Source organism: Polyodon spathula, chromosome 46, assembly GCF_017654505.1.
Source record: "Polyodon spathula isolate WHYD16114869_AA chromosome 46, ASM1765450v1, whole genome shotgun sequence".
NCBI classification, from domain to species: domain Eukaryota; kingdom Metazoa; phylum Chordata; class Actinopteri; order Acipenseriformes; family Polyodontidae; genus Polyodon; species Polyodon spathula.
The window spans coordinates 114353-131541 of NC_054579.1; the positions used below are offsets into that span (position 1 = coordinate 114353).

The 17189-nt window shown below is 49.5% G+C and overlaps 2 protein-coding genes across 2 annotated transcripts in view; both read left to right on the top strand.

The window, feature by feature from the left end:
• The window catches only part of hmgxb4a (HMG box domain containing 4a), a 9746-nt gene extending 229 nt beyond the window's left edge, over nt 1-9517 (top strand). The window contains exons 2-13 of the mRNA XM_041237767.1: nt 704-756; nt 2266-2423; nt 2627-2708; nt 2985-3575; nt 3881-4186; nt 4694-4914; nt 6098-6180; nt 6444-6510; nt 6996-7104; nt 7189-7358; nt 9167-9337; nt 9476-9517. Of these exons, the coding sequence (XP_041093701.1) occupies nt 726-756; nt 2266-2423; nt 2627-2708; nt 2985-3575; nt 3881-4186; nt 4694-4914; nt 6098-6180; nt 6444-6510; nt 6996-7104; nt 7189-7358; nt 9167-9337; nt 9476-9517 (2031 nt within the window). The 5' untranslated portion in view covers nt 704-725. The remainder of the gene's footprint in view (nt 1-703; nt 757-2265; nt 2424-2626; nt 2709-2984; nt 3576-3880; nt 4187-4693; nt 4915-6097; nt 6181-6443; nt 6511-6995; nt 7105-7188; nt 7359-9166; nt 9338-9475) is intronic.
• A 1745-nt stretch (nt 9518-11262) lies between these two features.
• LOC121306155 (GTPase IMAP family member 4-like) lies at nt 11263-13626 on the top strand. The gene is made up of 3 exons (XM_041237891.1): nt 11263-11308; nt 11773-12684; nt 13127-13626. The coding sequence occupies exons 2-3, from the start codon at nt 11784-11786 to the stop codon at nt 13168-13170; spliced, it is 945 nt and encodes a 314-aa protein (XP_041093825.1). The 5' UTR covers nt 11263-11308; nt 11773-11783; the 3' UTR covers nt 13171-13626.
• Nucleotides 13627-17189: the final 3563 nt, after the last annotated feature.

A 17189-nucleotide genomic window follows, 5' to 3' on the forward strand; every position in this document is an offset into this window, starting at 1 on the left:
GCCTGCGCCGGTTCGGGAAAGCCGCGGGCTCGACTAGCGAGGCGAGCCGGGGACAGAGAGAGGCGGATTGGGGTTGGAGGTTGCGGTCTGAATGGCGAGCTTTGTGTTTTTTTTTTTTAAATGTCAGGCGGGGGGGATGTTTTGAAATCCTGCCTCTCTGTGTGTTTGTTTTTGTGTTTCTTTCTTTTCTTTTTCTTTTTTTTTTTTTGTTTCCATTTCGACACGCCGGCGGAGTTGGCTGTTTTCTGCCTCGAAGTGAAGCGGTCGGGTTTGTTGTTGTTTGTTTGTTTGTTTGTTTGTTTGTTTGTTGTTTTGTTTGTTTGTTTGTTGTTGAGCCCCGGCTGCCGTGTTTTTAATCAAATTCACGGCCGGTTTCAGGGGTGGTTTGAGCGGGTTTCGCAGTGGAGAAGTGTTTGTGAATTCATCGCTAAATTAACATGAGCTTGAACGGGCATTTATACGATAGATATTATTATTATTATTATTATTATTATTATTATTATTATTATTATTGTTCTTGTTGTTATCGCTCTTGTTATGCATGATACGTGCATTGTTTCCCAGTATTGTAAAACGTAATGAATGCTAAAGTTAATGCAGTACATGTTTTCTTTTCTTTGTTTTTTATTTTGTATTTATTTGTTGATATTTTATTGCAGTTTGTTTATATATATATTTACACGCGGTTTGATTCTCATTGTAGCGAGTGACGTGATTCTGACGTCATGGCTTTCGAGGAGGTGAAGAAAAAAGCAGGTGAGTCTCTCTGTGCTGCATATGGCAGGTGTTTCGTCTCCAAAGCCGAGCATGATGGCAATCGGACTCCTATTGCACAGCAGCGTGATCCAGGCCAGGTTTCACTGCTACCAGCTTGATCATCAGTGTGTCTAGCGAACAAGCTCAGGTGTGTCTGATTATTAAACTCCTAGTGAAAGCAGGACTGGATCACACTGCTGTGCAGCGGGAGTCTGATTATTAAACTCCTAGTGAAAGCAGGACTGGATCACACTGCTGTGCAGCGGGAGTCTGATTATTAAACTCCTAGTGAAAGCAGGACTGGATCACACTGCTGTGCAGCGGGAGTCTGATTATTAAACTCCTAGTGAAAGCAGGACTGGATCACACTGCTGTGCAGCGGGAGTCTGATTATTAAACTCCTAGTGAAAGCAGGACTGGATCACACTGCTGTGCAGCGGGAGTCTGATTATTAAACTCCTAGTGAAAGCAGGACTGGATCACACTGCTGTGCAGCGGGAGTCTGATTATTAAACTCCTAGTGAAAGCAGGACTGGATCACACTGCTGTGCAGCGGGAGTCTGATTATTAAACTCCTAGTGAAAGCAGGACTGGATCACACTGCTGTGCAGCGGGAGTCTGATTATTAAACTCCTAGTGAAAGCAGGACTGGATCAACTGCTGTGCAGCGGGAGTCTGATTATTAAACTCCTAGTGAAAGCAGGACTGGATCAACTGCTGTGCAGCGGGAGTCTGATTACTAAACGTCTGATTTTTAACACTCCTAGTGAAAGCAGAGACTGGATCACACTGCTGTGCAGCGGGAGGTCCTGATTATGTGCGAGATTTTAAAAAAGCACATCCATTTCACAACACGCAGAAACGATCCTCTTCACTCTAGCATACAGTTTACTAATGTGTCTGTCTGTATCTCTCTGTCAGGTGTGATGTCTGTGTGTCTGTCGCTGTGTGTCTCTTTGTGTCTGTGTCTTGTCTCTGTGTATTTGTGTCTGTCTGTGTGTATCTCTGTCTCTTTAAAAAATAGATCGACTGTAGAAACAATCACGGTGTCTGTCTGTGTGTATCTCTGTCTCTTTGTCTGTGTATGTTTGTGTCTGTCTCTGTGTCTCTGTCTCTATCTGTGTGTGTTTGTCTCTGTGTATCTCTGGATCTGTGTGTGTTTGTCTCTGTATCTCTGTCTCTGTATCTGTGTATCTCTGTGTATCTCTGTGTGTCTCTGTCTCTGTGTGTGTTTGTCTCTGTGTATCTCTGTGTGTGTGTGTGTCTCTGTGTATCTCTCTGTCTCTGTGTCTCTCTCTGTGTGTTTGTGTCTGTCTCTGTGTGTGTGTGTCTGTGTGTGTCTCTGTGTATGTGTTTGTCTCTGTGTATCTCTCTCTGTATCTGTGTATCTCTGTCTGTGTGTCTCTGTGTATCTCTGTGTGTGTGTTTGTCTCTGTGTATCTCTGTGTGTGTGTTTGTCTCTGTGTATCTCTCTGTATCTCTGTATCTGTGTGTGTTTTGCCCTCCCAGGCACAGAGGGCGCTGTGCTGGAGTGCGGGGGGATCGAGGAGGTGGGGCTTGTGGCGGGGCGGAGTCAGCGTGAGAAGAAGCGCTCGTACAAGGACCTGCTGCGGGAGGAGGAGGAGATCGCAGCGCAGGTGCGCAAGTCATCCAAGAAGAGAGGCAAGGTAACACCCCATAATACACACCGCACCCCATAATACACACACCCATTCCATAATACACACCCCATCCCATCTGATAATACACTGCCATGAATGTCAGTATAAAGCTTGTGACTTTCTAACCTGTCTCTGCGTGTGTCTCTGTCTCTGTGTGTCTCTGTCTCTGTGTGCGTATGTGTGTCTCTGTGTGTGTGTGTGTGTTCCAGGACAGTGAGTTCTATCTGGGGGGCGGAGACTCCCACAAGAAAAGGAAGAAGCAGCATTCCACTGACGAGTTTCACTGTGGAGGTGAGAGAGGGGCTGGGAATCGATAAACCAACCAATCAATCAATCAATCAATCAGTCACACTCAATACAAACAGACCTCTATTACTATACATCATGTAGCGAAAGCATCGCGATTCATCAAGACACAGCGAATCTGTGCAGCCCTGGCTATAGGACTACAGCTCCCAGCATGCCTCTGCACCTGTGGCAGTGACGAGGGATGATGGGAGCTGTAGTTCTTTAATCTGCAGTTTCAATCTAACCCTGTATTCATCTCTCCTCTCTCTCTCTCCCCAGACTTCTCTCCCTCCCACTCCTCCAAAAAGAAGCAGCAGAAGCCTGCGCCCCCCGTCCCTCCCCCCTCCCTGCGGGACACAGACACAGCCATGGGCCTCCTCAAAGCTATCACCTCCCCGCTAGCCACCGGTTCAAAACCAGCCAGCGCGGGGGGTGGGACCGGGGGCGGGTCCGGGGGAGGAAGTGGGAGGAGCCACCCTCACAAACCCGCCTACCCTCCGTCTCACAAGCACAGCCACCACCATGGCAAACACAGCGGCAAGGGATCCCCCAAGCTGAACCAGAGACACCCCAAAAAGACAGGCCGGCAGGGAGAGGCCCCGAAGACAGCCGGGACGGAGGGGCTCAAAGTCAAGCTGATTCTCTCCCCCAAGGAGAAAGGGGAAGGGGAGAGGGGAGCGGGGCTGGGATACCCCTCCCCTCACAGCGCCGGGGGGAACCCCAAAAAGTCCCTGAAGAAGCTGAGCAGAGACGGGGCGGCAGGAGGGGGGGGAGGAGGAGGGGTTGCCACGGTGCTGGTGAGCAAGACAGTGAAGAAGAAGCACACCAAGGAACCCCTGCCAGCCGTGGGAGAGGAGATAGAGGTGGAAGGTGAGAGAGGAGAGGGGAGAGAGAGAAAGAGAGAGGAGATGGAGGTGGAAGGTGAGAGAGGGGAGAATAGAGGGAGGGAAGAGAGATAGAGGGAGTGTAAATTAGCCAAATTAGTACATTTTCAAATTGTGAGGGATTGTGTTATTCAGTCTTGTTGTCAGTGTTGACTCTTCCCCTCTCCTCTATCACCTTCTGCCTCCTCTATCCTCTCCCTTCCTCTCTCCACTCTCCTCTCTCTCTCTCTCCTCTCTCCTTTCCTCTCTTTCTTGCCTCTCCCCTCTCCCCTCTCCCCTCTCCCCTCTCAGGCAGGTTCGAGCCCGGGTTCTATGGGGACGTGCCTGGTCTGGGGGTGCTGAGTCAGGGGATCCCCCTGGCCGAGTCGGGCTCCTCCTCGGGGGGCGAGCTTGAGGCCGGGGAGCTGGTGATCGACGACTCGTACAGAGAGGTGCACAGCAGCAGCAGCAGCAAGAAGAAGAAGAAATCGAAAAAGAGCAAGAAGAAGAAAGAGAGGGAGCGAGAGAAGGAGAGAGGAGAGAAGCACAAAGGAGAGAGGAAGCACAGCAAGAAGACCTCCGGCCAGGGCCACGCCCCCGGCCACGCCCCTTCCACCGGTAAGAGAGAACCACAGCAGGGAGTGTAATAATAAAAATCCTATTGGTGGCAGAAGTGGGATATTCAGAAAGATCAGGGCTGGCAATCTGACTCCTATTGCACAGCAGTGTGATCCAGTCCAGGTTTCACTGCTACCAGCTTGATCAGCCCCCAGTGTGTCTAGGGAACAAGCTCAGGTGTGTCTTACACCACTGTGTGTGTGTGTGTGTGTGTGTATATAGATCTCTCTGTTAGGGAGTCAGGGTCCTTGTTGCTGTATATTTTGCTCATTACAGCCCCCTGCTGGCGAAAGGGGGCGGGCGGGTCACACTAAACACATTCCTCCATCTATGTGTCTGAAGCGCTTCTCCCATTGTCACGAAACTCGCTCTTAACATTATTCAGCTCCAGTTCTTGAGAAGATCAGATTCTTGGGGGTACGGGGGGGGGGGGTCTGTCTGTCTGTCCGGAAAATCCGTCCGTCTGTCTTGCTATCGTGCTAGTTACTGAAACCTCCTTTTCCACAGGAGCCAGCCTGCTCTCTCCCGAACACGCCCACCCCCTCAGCACGCCCAATCACGGGGCGGCGGGGGGAGGGGTCTACCCTGGAGCCACGCCCACCTCAGGCTCGGGGGGCGGGGTGTACCTGATGGCCCGGCCCACTGTCTTCCCTCACCATGCTGGGGAATCACAGAGTGAGGGAAAGAAGAAGAAGAAATTGAAGGAAGAGAAGGATGATAAAGAGAAGGTGGGGGGGGGGGGTAATTTTATTTTTTATTATTTATTTGTATTAATTATATATACAGCTGCAGCCAAAACATTAGCAGCATCACCCTCTATATAGAATGAACTCCCTCAGCTTCATAGAGTCCAGTGAAAGCTGCTGAATAATGTTCCCTTGTTAACATATTGAATTGCACCCCCTCTATATAGAATGAACTGATTCAGCTTCATAGAGTCCAGTGAAAGCTGCTGAATAATGTTCCCTTGTTAACATATTGAATTGCACCCCCTCTATATAGAATGAACTGATTCAGCTTCATAGAGTCCAGTGAAAGCTGCTGAATAATGTTCCCTTGTTATCATATTGAATTGCACCCCCTCTATATAGAATGAACTGATTCAGCTTCATAGAGTCCAGTGAAAGCTGCTGAATAATGTTCCCTTGTTCTCATATTGAATTGCACCCCCTCTATATAGAATGAACTGATTCAGCTTCATAGAGTCCAGTGAAAGCTGCTGAATAATGTTCCCTTGTTAACATATTGAATTGCACCCCCTCTATATAGAATGAACTGATTCAGCTTCATAGAGTCCAGTGAAAGCTGCTGAATAATGTTCCCTTGTTCTCATATTGAATTGCACCCCCTCTATATAGAATGAACTGATTCAGCTTCATAGAGTCCAGTGAAAGCTGCTGAATAATGTTCCCTTGTTAACATATTGAATTGCACCCCCTCTATATAGAATGAACTGATTCAGCTTCATAGAGTCCAGTGAAAGCTGCTGAATAATGTTCCCTTGTTAACATATTGAATTGCACCCCCTCTATATAGAATGAACTCCCTCAGCTTCATAGAGTCCAGTGAAAGCTGCTGAATAATGTTCCCTTGTTCTCATATTGAATTGCACCCCCTCTATATAGAATGAACTGATTCAGCTTCATAGAGTCAGTGAAAGCTGCTGAATAATGTTCCTTGTTATCATTGAATTGCACCCCCTCTATATAGAATGAACTGATTCAGCTTAGAGTCCAGTGAAAGCTGCTGAATAATGTTCCCTTGTTCTCATATTGAATTGCTTTGGAGTTTTGAAAACGCTACCAGGTGTTTTGTTGTCGTGTTTCTGAATTCAGCTCATCAGTCGCGGTTCGTTTTTGACAGTTTTTATTATTATTGTTGTTGTCGTTGTTGTTGTCGGTCTCGGTTCAGCCCAGGAAGAAGAATATGACAGCGTACCAGGTGTTCTGCAAAGAGTATCGAGTGAACATCAACTCTCTCTCTCTCCCCTCTCTCTCTCTCTCCTCTCTCTCGATCTCTCTCTCTCCTTCTCTCTCTCTCTCTCTCTCTCTCTCTCTCTCTCTCTCTCTCTCTCTCCTCTCTCTCTCCCCCCTCTCTCCTCTCTCTCTCTCTCTCTCTCCTCTCTCTCTCTCTCCTCTCTCTCTCTCTCTCTCTCTCTCTCTCCTCTCTCTCTCTCTCTCTCTCTCTCTCTCTCTCTCTCTCTCTCTCTCCTCTCTCTCTCTCTCTCTCTCTCTCTCTCTCTCTCTCTCTCTCTCTCAGTGTTTGGAGAGCTGAGTCGGAAGTTGGCAGATGTTTGGAAGCAGCTCCCAGAAAAAGACAAGCTGGTGAGAAGGGAGAGCATACTGGGAGCACTGGGGAGAGCGCAGTGGGATAATTCTATAATCAAATCTATCAGAAGGCTCAGTGCCTGTGTGTGTATTTCCCTGCCCTGTGTGTAATCTCTCTCTCTCCTCTCTCTCTCTCTCTCTCTCTCTCTCTCTCTCTCTTCTCTCCTCCGCTTCCTCCCCTCGCTCTCTCCTGTCTCTCTCCTCCTAACTCCTCTCCTCTTGGCAACGTACTCCCGCCCCTCTCTCCCTCCCTCCTTTCCTCTCCTCTGTCTTCTCTCTCTCTCTCTCTCTCTCTGTCTCTCCTGTCCCTCTCTCTCCTCTCTCTCTCTCTCTTCTCTCTCTCAGAAAAAGACCTCTCTTGTGTCTCCTGTCCTCTGGTGAGCTCTCTCTATACCCTCCACTCTCTGTCTCCTCTCTCTCTCTGTGTCTCTCTCCTCTCTCTCTTCTCTCTCTCTCTCTCTCTCTCTCTGTTCTTGTCTCAGGTGTGGAAGCAGAAGGCTCAGTACCTCCAGCACAAACAGAACAAGGCCGAGGCGACCACTGTGAAGAGAAAGAGTGCCGGTTCTGATGGGTGCGCCCCCAAAACTAAAGGTGTGTGTGTGTTTGACCCCTGTTTGACCCTGTGTGTGTATATTTGACCCCTGGTTCACCCTGTTCCTGTGTTTCCTCTTCCAGGCCCTTCCTCCCGCGTGGCCACACCCCACAGGAAGTCCCCCTCGGGGGGCGTGTCTCTCTCTCTCTCGCCCGCCCGTCTGCCCGACTCTGACCCCATTGACGTGGCAGCACACCTGCAGCTGCTGGGAGAGTCTCTGAGTCTCATTGGACACAGACTGCAAGAGACTGAGGTACAATACGATACAATACACACCTGCAGGGAGAGTCTGTGAGTCTCGTCGGACACAGACCGCAAGAGACTGAGGTACAATACGATACAATACACACCTGCAGGGAGAGTCTGTGAGTCTCGTCGGACACAGACCGCAAGAGACTGAGGTACAATACGATACAATACACACCTGCAGGGAGAGTCTGTGAGTCTCGTCGGACACAGACCGCAAGAGACTCTCTCTCTACAATACGATACAATACACACCTGCAGGGAGAGTCTGTGAGTCTCGTCGGACACAGACTGCAAGAGACTGAGGTACAATACGATACAATACACACCTGCAGGGAGAGTCTGTGAGTCTCGTCGGACACAGACCGCAAGAGACTGAGGTACAATACGATACAATACACACCTGCAGGGAGAGTCTGAGTCTCGTCGGACACAGACCGCAAGAGACTGAGGTACAATACGATACAATACACACCTGCAGGGAGAGTCTGTGAGTCTCGTCGGACACAGACCGCAAGAGACTGAGGTACAATACGATACAATACACACCTGCAGGGAGAGTCTGTGAGTCTCGTCGGACACAGACCGCAAGAGACTGAGGTACAATACGATACAATACACACCTGCAGGGAGAGTCTGTGAGTCTCGTCGGACACAGACCGCAAGAGACTGAGGTACAATACGATACAATACACACCTGCAGGGAGAGTCTGTGAGTCTCGTCGGACACAGACCGCAAGAGACTGAGGTACAATACGATACAATACACACCTGCAGGGAGAGTCTGTGAGTCTCGTCGGACACAGACTGCAAGAGACTGAGGTACAATACGATACAATACACACCTGCAGGGAGAGTCTGTGAGTCTCGTCGGACACAGACCGCAAGAGACTGAGGTACAATACGATACAATACACACCTGCAGGGAGAGTCTGTGAGTCTTGTGGTGGTGGTATCACACAGTCTCTCTCTCTCTCTGTGTCAGGCAGTCTCTATTCAGTCTCTCTATTCAGTTTCTCTCTCCTTGGTATGGTCGCAGTGTCAGGCAGTCTCTATTCAGTCTCTCTCCTCAGGGTATGGTCGCAGTGTCAGGCAGTCTCTCTATTCAGTCTCTCTCTCTCTCTCCTCAGGGTATGGTCGCAGTGTCAGGCAGTCTCTCTATTCAGTCTCTCTCTCTCTCTCTCTCCAGGGTATGGTCGCAGTGTCAGGCAGTCTCTCTATTCAGTCTCTCTCCTCAGGGTATGGTCGCAGTGTCAGGCAGTCTCTCTATTCAGTCTCTCTCTCTCTCTCTCCTCAGTCGCAGTGTCAGGCTCTCTCTATTCTCTCTCTCCTCAGGGTATGGTCTGGTCGTCAGTGTCAGGTAAGTCTCTCCTAGGAGTCAGTCTCTCTCAATCTGTCAGGCAGTCTCTCTATTCAGTCTCTCTCCTCAGGGTATGGTCGCAGTGTCAGGCAGTCTCTCTATTCAGTCTCTCTCTCTCTCTCCTCAGGGTATGGTCGCAGTGTCAGTCTCTATTCAGTCTCTCTATTCAGTTTCTCTCTCTTGGTATGGTCGCAGTGTCAGGCAGTCTCTCTATTCAGTCTCTCTCTCTCTCTCTCCTCAGGGTATGGTCGCAGTGTCAGGCAGTCTCTCTATTCAGTCTCTCTCCTCAGGGTATGGTCGCAGTGTCAGGCAGTCTCTCTATTCAGTCTCTCTCTCTCTCTCTCCTCAGGGTATGGTCGCAGTGTCAGGCAGTCTCTATTCAGTCTCTCTCCTCAGGGTATGGTCGCAGTGTCAGGCAGTCTCTCTATTCAGTCTCTCTCTCTCTCTCTCCTCAGGGTATGGTCGCAGTGTCAGGCAGTCTGTCGGTGCTCCTGGACTCGATCCTGTGCGCTCTGGGGCCCCTCACCTGCCTCACCGCACATGTGCCAGAAATCAACGGCTGCCCCAAACCAGTGCTGGTCAGTCACTGCGTGAGAGTGTGTGTGTGTGTGTGTGTGGTTTGTTGTGTGTGGTCTCGGGAGCCTTTTCTCTGTTTAGAAAGAAATCTACACTAAATGCAAAATGTACACTTTGTCTAAGTAACTGAGTCTCTCTCTCTCCCTCCCTGTCTGCCTCTCTCCCTCCCTCTCTTCCTCTCTCTGCAGTCGAACTGCAGTCGATACACACTGGACAACGTTGCATACTGATGCCTGGGTCTCTGACAGCAGGGGCTGATGGGATAGCTGCTGTCCTCCCCCTGTCCCCCCCCCCTCTCTTTCTGTCCTCCCCCTGTCCCCCTCTCTCACTCCTCTCTCTCACTCTCTCTCTCCCCCATCTCTCTCACTCTCTCTCTCTCCCTCTCTCACTCTATCCCGCACAGAGAGAGACAGCGAGAGTCTCCTCCTCTAACTCTGAACCTGCAGAGACGGGCGCCCGTTTCTTTTGTACAGCGTTTTCAAACAGTTTCATGTAATTTGTTTTTATTTGGGGTTTTTAAATAAAAAAAAAAAAAAAAATTGTTTGACTTTTTTTTTTTTTTTTTGTTTGTGTATTTATTTATTTATTTTTAATATGAAATAATTAATATTATCAAACCCCGATACACGCCTCCCTGACGCTGCAGACGGGAGCAGCTCGGGGGGGTTGAAAATGAGGGCTCTGACTGCTGAAGAGGAGAGAACTGGTAGGAGAAGCCCCGGGGTTACTGCTGCTTGTACCCACACCTGTAAGTCCGCGCTTTTATTGAGGGCTTGTACCGTTTACACATCTGCAGCCATTGCCCGCCAAAAATGCGTCACCAGCACACAGCGGCGCGCACCGGGAGCAGCGCGAGCTGCCGATTCAAACTGGAGGAGTTCGAATCTCAACGGCTGAAGCGGCGCTGCCTGAATATTTCAGCGCGGAGTTAAAGATTAAAACAACGACAGCAAAGACACGAATAAATATAGTTTAAAACAATATACGCGGCTATAAATACAGGAGACGAGCCTCGCTTACACGCGGGGGGGGGGGGGGGGGGGGTCCTGGGAAAAATGTTAACGGGATATAATAAAAACAAAATGGTCAAGATTATGAAGCGGAATCTGAGGAGAAAATAAGTTATCAGGTAATTATTATTATTATTATTATTACGGGTGGCTTAATATATGTTTCTAATTATATTTAAAAGTTTAAACACGAATGAATAAAACACTTCGGGTTTGAATTTTGTATTTTGCTAAATTGCGTTGATTTCTTATTAAGTCGGCGGCCGCTGTTGTGTTTAAATGTCTTTTTTTTTTTTTAAAGTTTAAATATGAATGAAAACAATGTTATATTCGGGTGCGGGTTTTGTATTTTTTCGGTTAAAATGTGTGGAAAGTTGATTTCTTATTTGACCGGCGTCTTATTTAGAAACCGTTTTTAATTTGTTTTTTGTTTTTGGGGGGGTGGGGGGGTTGCCTGGACACGGCCCCGGGGAACCGCGCTGTTAAAACCAGTTTGCACTGGGAATGAGAAGCCTCTGAAGCAAGTGGGTTTTTCTAGTGGTTCCAGTCCCTGTTGTTTAAATCTCATTCTCGTATTATCCGCGCATTGCAATCTGAAGAAACCTCGCCAGCGCACTCGAGCAAATGCGATCCCGTGTAGGAGCAGCAGCGACACCTTCTTATTAACGCAACACAAGCGGCTGCTTTCATCGGCTCCTGGGCCGGTGTGTTGCTGCAGCACCTGGCTGTGCGGTTTATCCCGACGTCACGCCCTAGCCGCCCCCCGCCCCCCCCATTTCCACCCCCCTACCCCCCCCCACCCCCCCCCCCCCCCCCCCCCCCCCCCCCTCGCCCCCCTTCCTCCCCCCCCATTCCTCCAACACAAGAAAAACACCCCCCCCCTTTCCTCGCCTGTCTCTCGCATCCTCATTTTTAAAAGCAGGTCGCCACAGCGCCCCTGTAGACACCCCCCCCCCCCAGAGAGAGAGAGAGAGAGAGAGGGAGGGGTGGCAGCCGCAGGTTTTCAAAAAGGTGAGTTTAAAAACATTACTGTCTTATTAAAGTCGAGGGCGATGTAATAATAACCCGACTGCATCGAAACAAGAGTTTTATTAGATTGCAAGAAAGAAGGAAAGAAAGAAAGAAGAGAAAGAAAGAAAGAAAGAAAAGGTTTAGTTTCGGTTTCAGGTTCAAACGAGCGACACGAGATCAGTTGTTACAGTTCGTAGTTTTTTTGTTTGTTTTTTTTTTTTTTTTTTTTTTTTTTTTTTTACAATCTTATTTGATAAAATAAACGCTATTTTCTTTATAATACGTCTCGACGTTGCCTGCTTTATTGAGTGGGATAATCTGCAGTATAAAATCCATGACCACACTCGTCTGTGATTACAAAGTGAAAGTAAAATAAAACAACAATAAATAAAACGCGCGTTAGTGTCTCAGCAGCAGCCCTGGCTTTCATTTCTAAGAGGAGCAAACTGTTCTTTCTCTAACAGGGCGGGGGATCATGGCTGAAGAAACTGTTTCTCAAGAGCTGCGCAGCGCCTCTGAGCTGAGGATCGTGCTGCTTGGGAGAGGAAGGGCTGGGAAGAGTGCAGCAGGGAACACCATCCTGGGCAGAGAGGAGGGAAGATCGGGATTCATCTTCTCTGCAAGAATGAGGGAGTGTGAGAAGAGAACAGGAGAAGTGTCTGGGAGACGGGTCACTGTGGTCGACACTCCACGCTTGTTAGACACAGACCGGGTTGAGATTGAGAGATGTGTTTCTCTGGCTGCCCCGGGACCCCACGCTTTCCTCCTGGTGATACCCGTGTATGCAAAAGAAACGATTGCCTCTCACCTTGAGTCTATAGTAGAAGAGTATTACAAAGCCTTTGATAAAGTGCAGGAGCTGTTTGGTGAGAGAGCTGTGAGGAACACGATGATCCTTTTCACCCGCGGGGATTATCTGAGAGGCAGGACGATTGAGCAGCACATTGAGGAAGCTGGAGAGAAGCTCCAGCAGCTTGTTGAGAAATGTGGGAACAGGTATCATGTTCTCAACAATCAGGACAGGAGCGATCGCACTCAGGTCACACAGCTCCTGGACAAGATAGACAACATGGTGAAGGGAAGTGGAGGCTGCTACCTCCCAAATGAGATTTACAAGCAGATAGAAGAAAGGATTAGACTAAAGGAACAGAAACTGAATAAGAAACACAAAGAGGAGCTGAGCAGGAAAGAAGAGGAGATGAAACAGAAATATGAGGAGGAACAGAGGAGGAGAGAAGAGGAGATGAAACAGAAATATGAGGAGCTGATGGAGATGTTGAGGAAGGAAATGAAGGAAGAGGAGCTGGAGAAAGAGGCAGAGGAATCCAAGCTGCCTGTCAGGAGAAGGAACAGCATTGAAGGATATCGTCCCGACTGTAAGTATTCCTTTTATTCTCCCCGACTGTCAGTTCAGTAAAATCATCTTTCTGAGGCAAATACGAAGTTCAGTCTTTCTGTGGGACCTCTTGAGGCAAAGTCATTGCGAGCTTACCTGCTGTATTGATCTGCAGTCAGTCTTTGTTATTAATCGTGACACTGAAGCTTGCTTGCAGCTCTACAGCAAAGAAACACTGACTGATGCTTTAAATAATAGCAAATAAACTATTAGAAAAAGTAAATCACTCTGCGTCCTGTCACTCTGTATAAAGTGTGTTTTTCAATATTGTAGAACACTACAGTAATATTTCATGTAGAAATCTGGCTTGCAGGTTAATCATAGAATATCTGTGGTGCTTTAGAGACATCGTTAGCAGAGTCAAGCACAGTCACAGAGGTGACATTTCACTTTTCTGAAACAATAAACTTGTTGTTTTTCAGTGTCTGGAGGTGAAGGAGAGGCTCCCCTTGCAGATAACCAATGAGAGCAGGCGCTGCGATCGGGACAGTATTGCACACAGTAGCAGAAGCAATAGAGGCAGCACCACAGGAACCCAGTCAAGAGCAGTGAGACAGGGGGTGGTGCTATTGAACAGGGGGTGGGGTTATTGAACAGGGGGTGGTGCTATTGAACAGGGGGTGGGGTTATTGAACAGGGGGTGGAGTTTAAGGGTTAACCTTGATGCTATAACCACATGTATATTTTACACATTTTAAATGAAAGACAACAGTTCAAACTCTTCTTGTATTGTGCATGTGTGTATTGTTGATAAGATGTATTTGTAATCAAGATAAACACCTTTTTAAAATAAACAGAGCCCTGTTGTGTTCTTATGAAGATGTGTATCAATAACCAGCGGGCGTGTTGCCCTTGCTCTCCAGCTGCTTCAGTGTTGAAAACATCCAACTCTCTTACAAACAGCATGTGTGCGTGCGTGAGGCTCCATTACAAAACACCACTGCGTTCTTTCACTGAAATAATAACACATCGCAGGATTGGGTTCAGTTCTGTTTTTTTAAACATTTTTTCAATTTCTGTTGCTTTTTTAAATAATTTTCCCAATTCCAGTTCCTCTCGAAGGAATCCGAATTGGAACAGATTTTAGAGGCATTTTAATAATCGCTGCGATGGTTCAGCCGCTTGCATTGGAAGACGATTTTAATGGACAGACAGACAGACAGACAGCGACTTCAACTGAACTCGTGTGGTCTGCTGTTAGAAGCCTGTTTAATACTGCTGATGGCAAACTGTATTGATCACACACACACACACACACACACACACACACACACACACACACACACACACACACACACACACACAGATTGAGATGCAGATGATAAACGCCTCTTTCAATGGGGATTATTCCCTGTGTTGTTGTTCAGTGTGTGATCAGCCCCTTCATTAAAGCAGGTGGGAGTCCCAGGGAGCAGGTTCTGGTTGGCAGCGCTGGCCTGGGATACAGGGAGGGGAAGGGTTCTGGCGTTGGTTCAGCTCTCACCTGGTCCCAGCTTGCAGTGGGATGACACGCCTCTCCTATCTGCTGCTGGGCACATATTGCACAGTTCAGTATCCCACTCATTGTGAGGGACTCTGTAACAGAACAGCAGGTTCTGGTCTCGCTGCTGCGGTTTTATATCAGGCTGCTGTTAATGTTAACCCATTCAGACCCCACTGTCTTGTTACTGTCCCCCCTTTCCCTTGTTATGATGTGTGGAATCACCCGCAACGCTTCTTCCTGCAATCACTCGCATGCACGGGGTTTATTTTTTGCATTGATTGTATTTGTGAATCTGCGTTGCTTTGGCTGCGAGTTCAGAAAGCCGCTCTTCAGTCGCTTCATTCTCGATGCCTGTGCTGAGTGCGCGCATTGCAGCGGTCCCGCTCCGGGGCTGTATTTGAGGGTTCACCGCTCCGCATCAAACCCACAGTAATGCCACCTGTTCAAACCCCGATACACGCCTCCCTGACGCTGCAGACGGGAGCAACTCGGGGGGAGAGAAAATGAGGGCTCTGACTGCTGAAGAGGAGAGAACTGGTAGGAGAAGCCCCGGGGTTACTGCTGCTTGTACCCACACCTGTAAGTCCGCGCTTTTATTGAGGGCTTGTACCGTTTACACATCTGCAGCCATTGCCCGCCAAAAATGCGTCACCAGCACACAGCGGCGCGCACCGGGAGCAGCGCGAGCTGCCGATTCAAACTGGAGGAGTTCGAATCTCAACGGCTGAAGCGGCGCTGCCTGAATATTTCAGCGCGGAGTTAAAGATTAAAACAACGACAGCAAAGACACGAATAAATATAGTTTAAAACAATATACGCGGCTATAAATACAGGAGACGAGCCTCGCTTACACGCGGGGGGGGGCGGGGGGGGGGGTCCTGGGAAAAATGTTAACGGGATATAATAAAAACAAAATGGTCAAGATTATGAAGCGGAATCTGAGGAGAAAATAAGTTATCAGGTAATTATTATTATTATTATCGGGTGGCTTAATATATGTTTCTAATTATATTTAAAAGTTTAAACACGAATGAATAAAACACTTCGGGTTTGAATTTTGTATTTTGCTAAATTGCGTTGATTACTTATTAAGTCGGCGGCCGCTGTTGTGTTTAAATGTCTTTTTTTAAAGTTTAAATATGAATGAAAACAATGTTATATTCGGGTGCGGGTTTTGTATTTTTTTGGTTAAAATGTGTGGAAAGTTGATTTCTTATTTAGCGGCGTCTTATTTAGAAACCGTTTTTAATTTTTTTTTTTTTTTTTTTTTTGGGGTGGTTGGGACGAATTGCCGCCGGCCTGAGCCAACAGCCAATTCCTGACACTAGCCCCGGTGTCGTAAGCCACTATAAGCGATCGACGGCTTCCCTGATATTCGCCCGCAGGGGCCCTGTGATATTCGCCCCCTCTGCCCGTGGAATTCGGGCGCCCAGGGCCTACTATAAGCGCGGCACATTCGGCGCTGTCCCGGTGATATTCGCGCTGTCCCGGTGATATTCGCGCTGTCCCGGTGATATTCGGGGCTGCCCGGTGATATTCGGGGCTGCCCGGTGATATTCGGGGCTGTCCCGGTGATATTCGGGGCTGCCCGGTGATATTCGGGGCTGTCCCGGTGATATTCGCGCTGTCCCGGTGATATTCGCGCTGTCCCGGTGATATTCGGGGCTGCCCGGTGATATTCGGGGCTGTCCCGGTGATATTCGGGGCTGCCCGGTGATATTCGGGGCTGTCCCGGTGATATTCGGGGCTGCCCGGTGATATTCGGGGCTGTCCCGGTGATATTCGGGGCTGTCCCGGTGATATTCGGGGCTGTCCCGGTGATATTCGGGGCTGTCCCGGTGATATTCGGGGCTGCCCGGTGATATTCGGGGCTGCCCGGTGATATTCGCGCTGTCCCGGTGATATTCGCGCTGTCCCGGTGATATTCGCGCTGTCCCGGTGATATTCGGGGCTGCCCGGTGATATTCGCGCTGTCCCGGTGATATTCGGGGCTGCCCGGTGATATTCGGGGCTGTCCCGGTGATATTCGCGCTGTCCCGGTGATATTCGCGCTGTCCCGGTGATATTCGGGGCTGTCCCGGTGATATTCGCGCTGTCCCGGTGATATTCGGGGCTGCCCGGTGATATTCGCGCTGTCCCGGTGATATTCGGGGCTGCCCGGTGATATTCGGGGCTGTCCCGGTGATATTCGGGGCTGTCCCGGTGATATTCGGGGCTGTCCCGGTGATATTCGGGCTGTCCCTGCCCGGTGATATTCGGGGCTGTCCCGGTGATATTCGGGGCTGCCCGGTGATATTCGGGGCTGTCCCGGTGATATTCGGGGCTGCCCGGTGATATTCGGGGCTGTCCCGGTGATATTCGGGGCTGCCCGGTGATATTCGCGCTGTCCCGGTGATATTCGCGCTGTCCCGGTGATATTCGCGCTGTCCCGGTGATATTCGCGCTGTCCCGGTGATATTCGCGCTGTCCCGGTGATATTCGCGCTGTCCCGGTGATATTCGCGCTGTCCCGGTGATATTCGCGCTGTCCCGGTGATATTCGGGGCTGTCCCGGTGATATTCGCGCTGTCCCGGTGATATTCGCGCTTCCCGGTGATATTCGCGCTGTCCCGGTGATATTCGGCGCTGTCCCGGTGATATTCGGGGCTGTCCCGGTGATATTCGGGGCTGCCCGGTGGCGCTGTCCCGGTGATATTCGGCGCTGTCCCGGTGGGGCTGTCCCGGTGATATTCGCGCTGTCCCGGTGATATTCGCGCTGTCCCGGTGATATTCGGGGCTGCCCGGTGATATTCGGGGCTGTCCCGGTGATATTCGGGGCTGCCCGGTGATATTCGGGGCTGTCCCGGTGATATTGCTCCCGGTGATATTCGCGCTGTCCCGGTGATATTCGCGCTGTCCCGGTGATATTCGCGCTGTCCCGGTGATATTCGCGCTGTCCCGGTGATATTCGCGCTGTCCCGGTGATATTCGCGCTGTCCCGGTGATATTCGCGCTGTCCCGGTG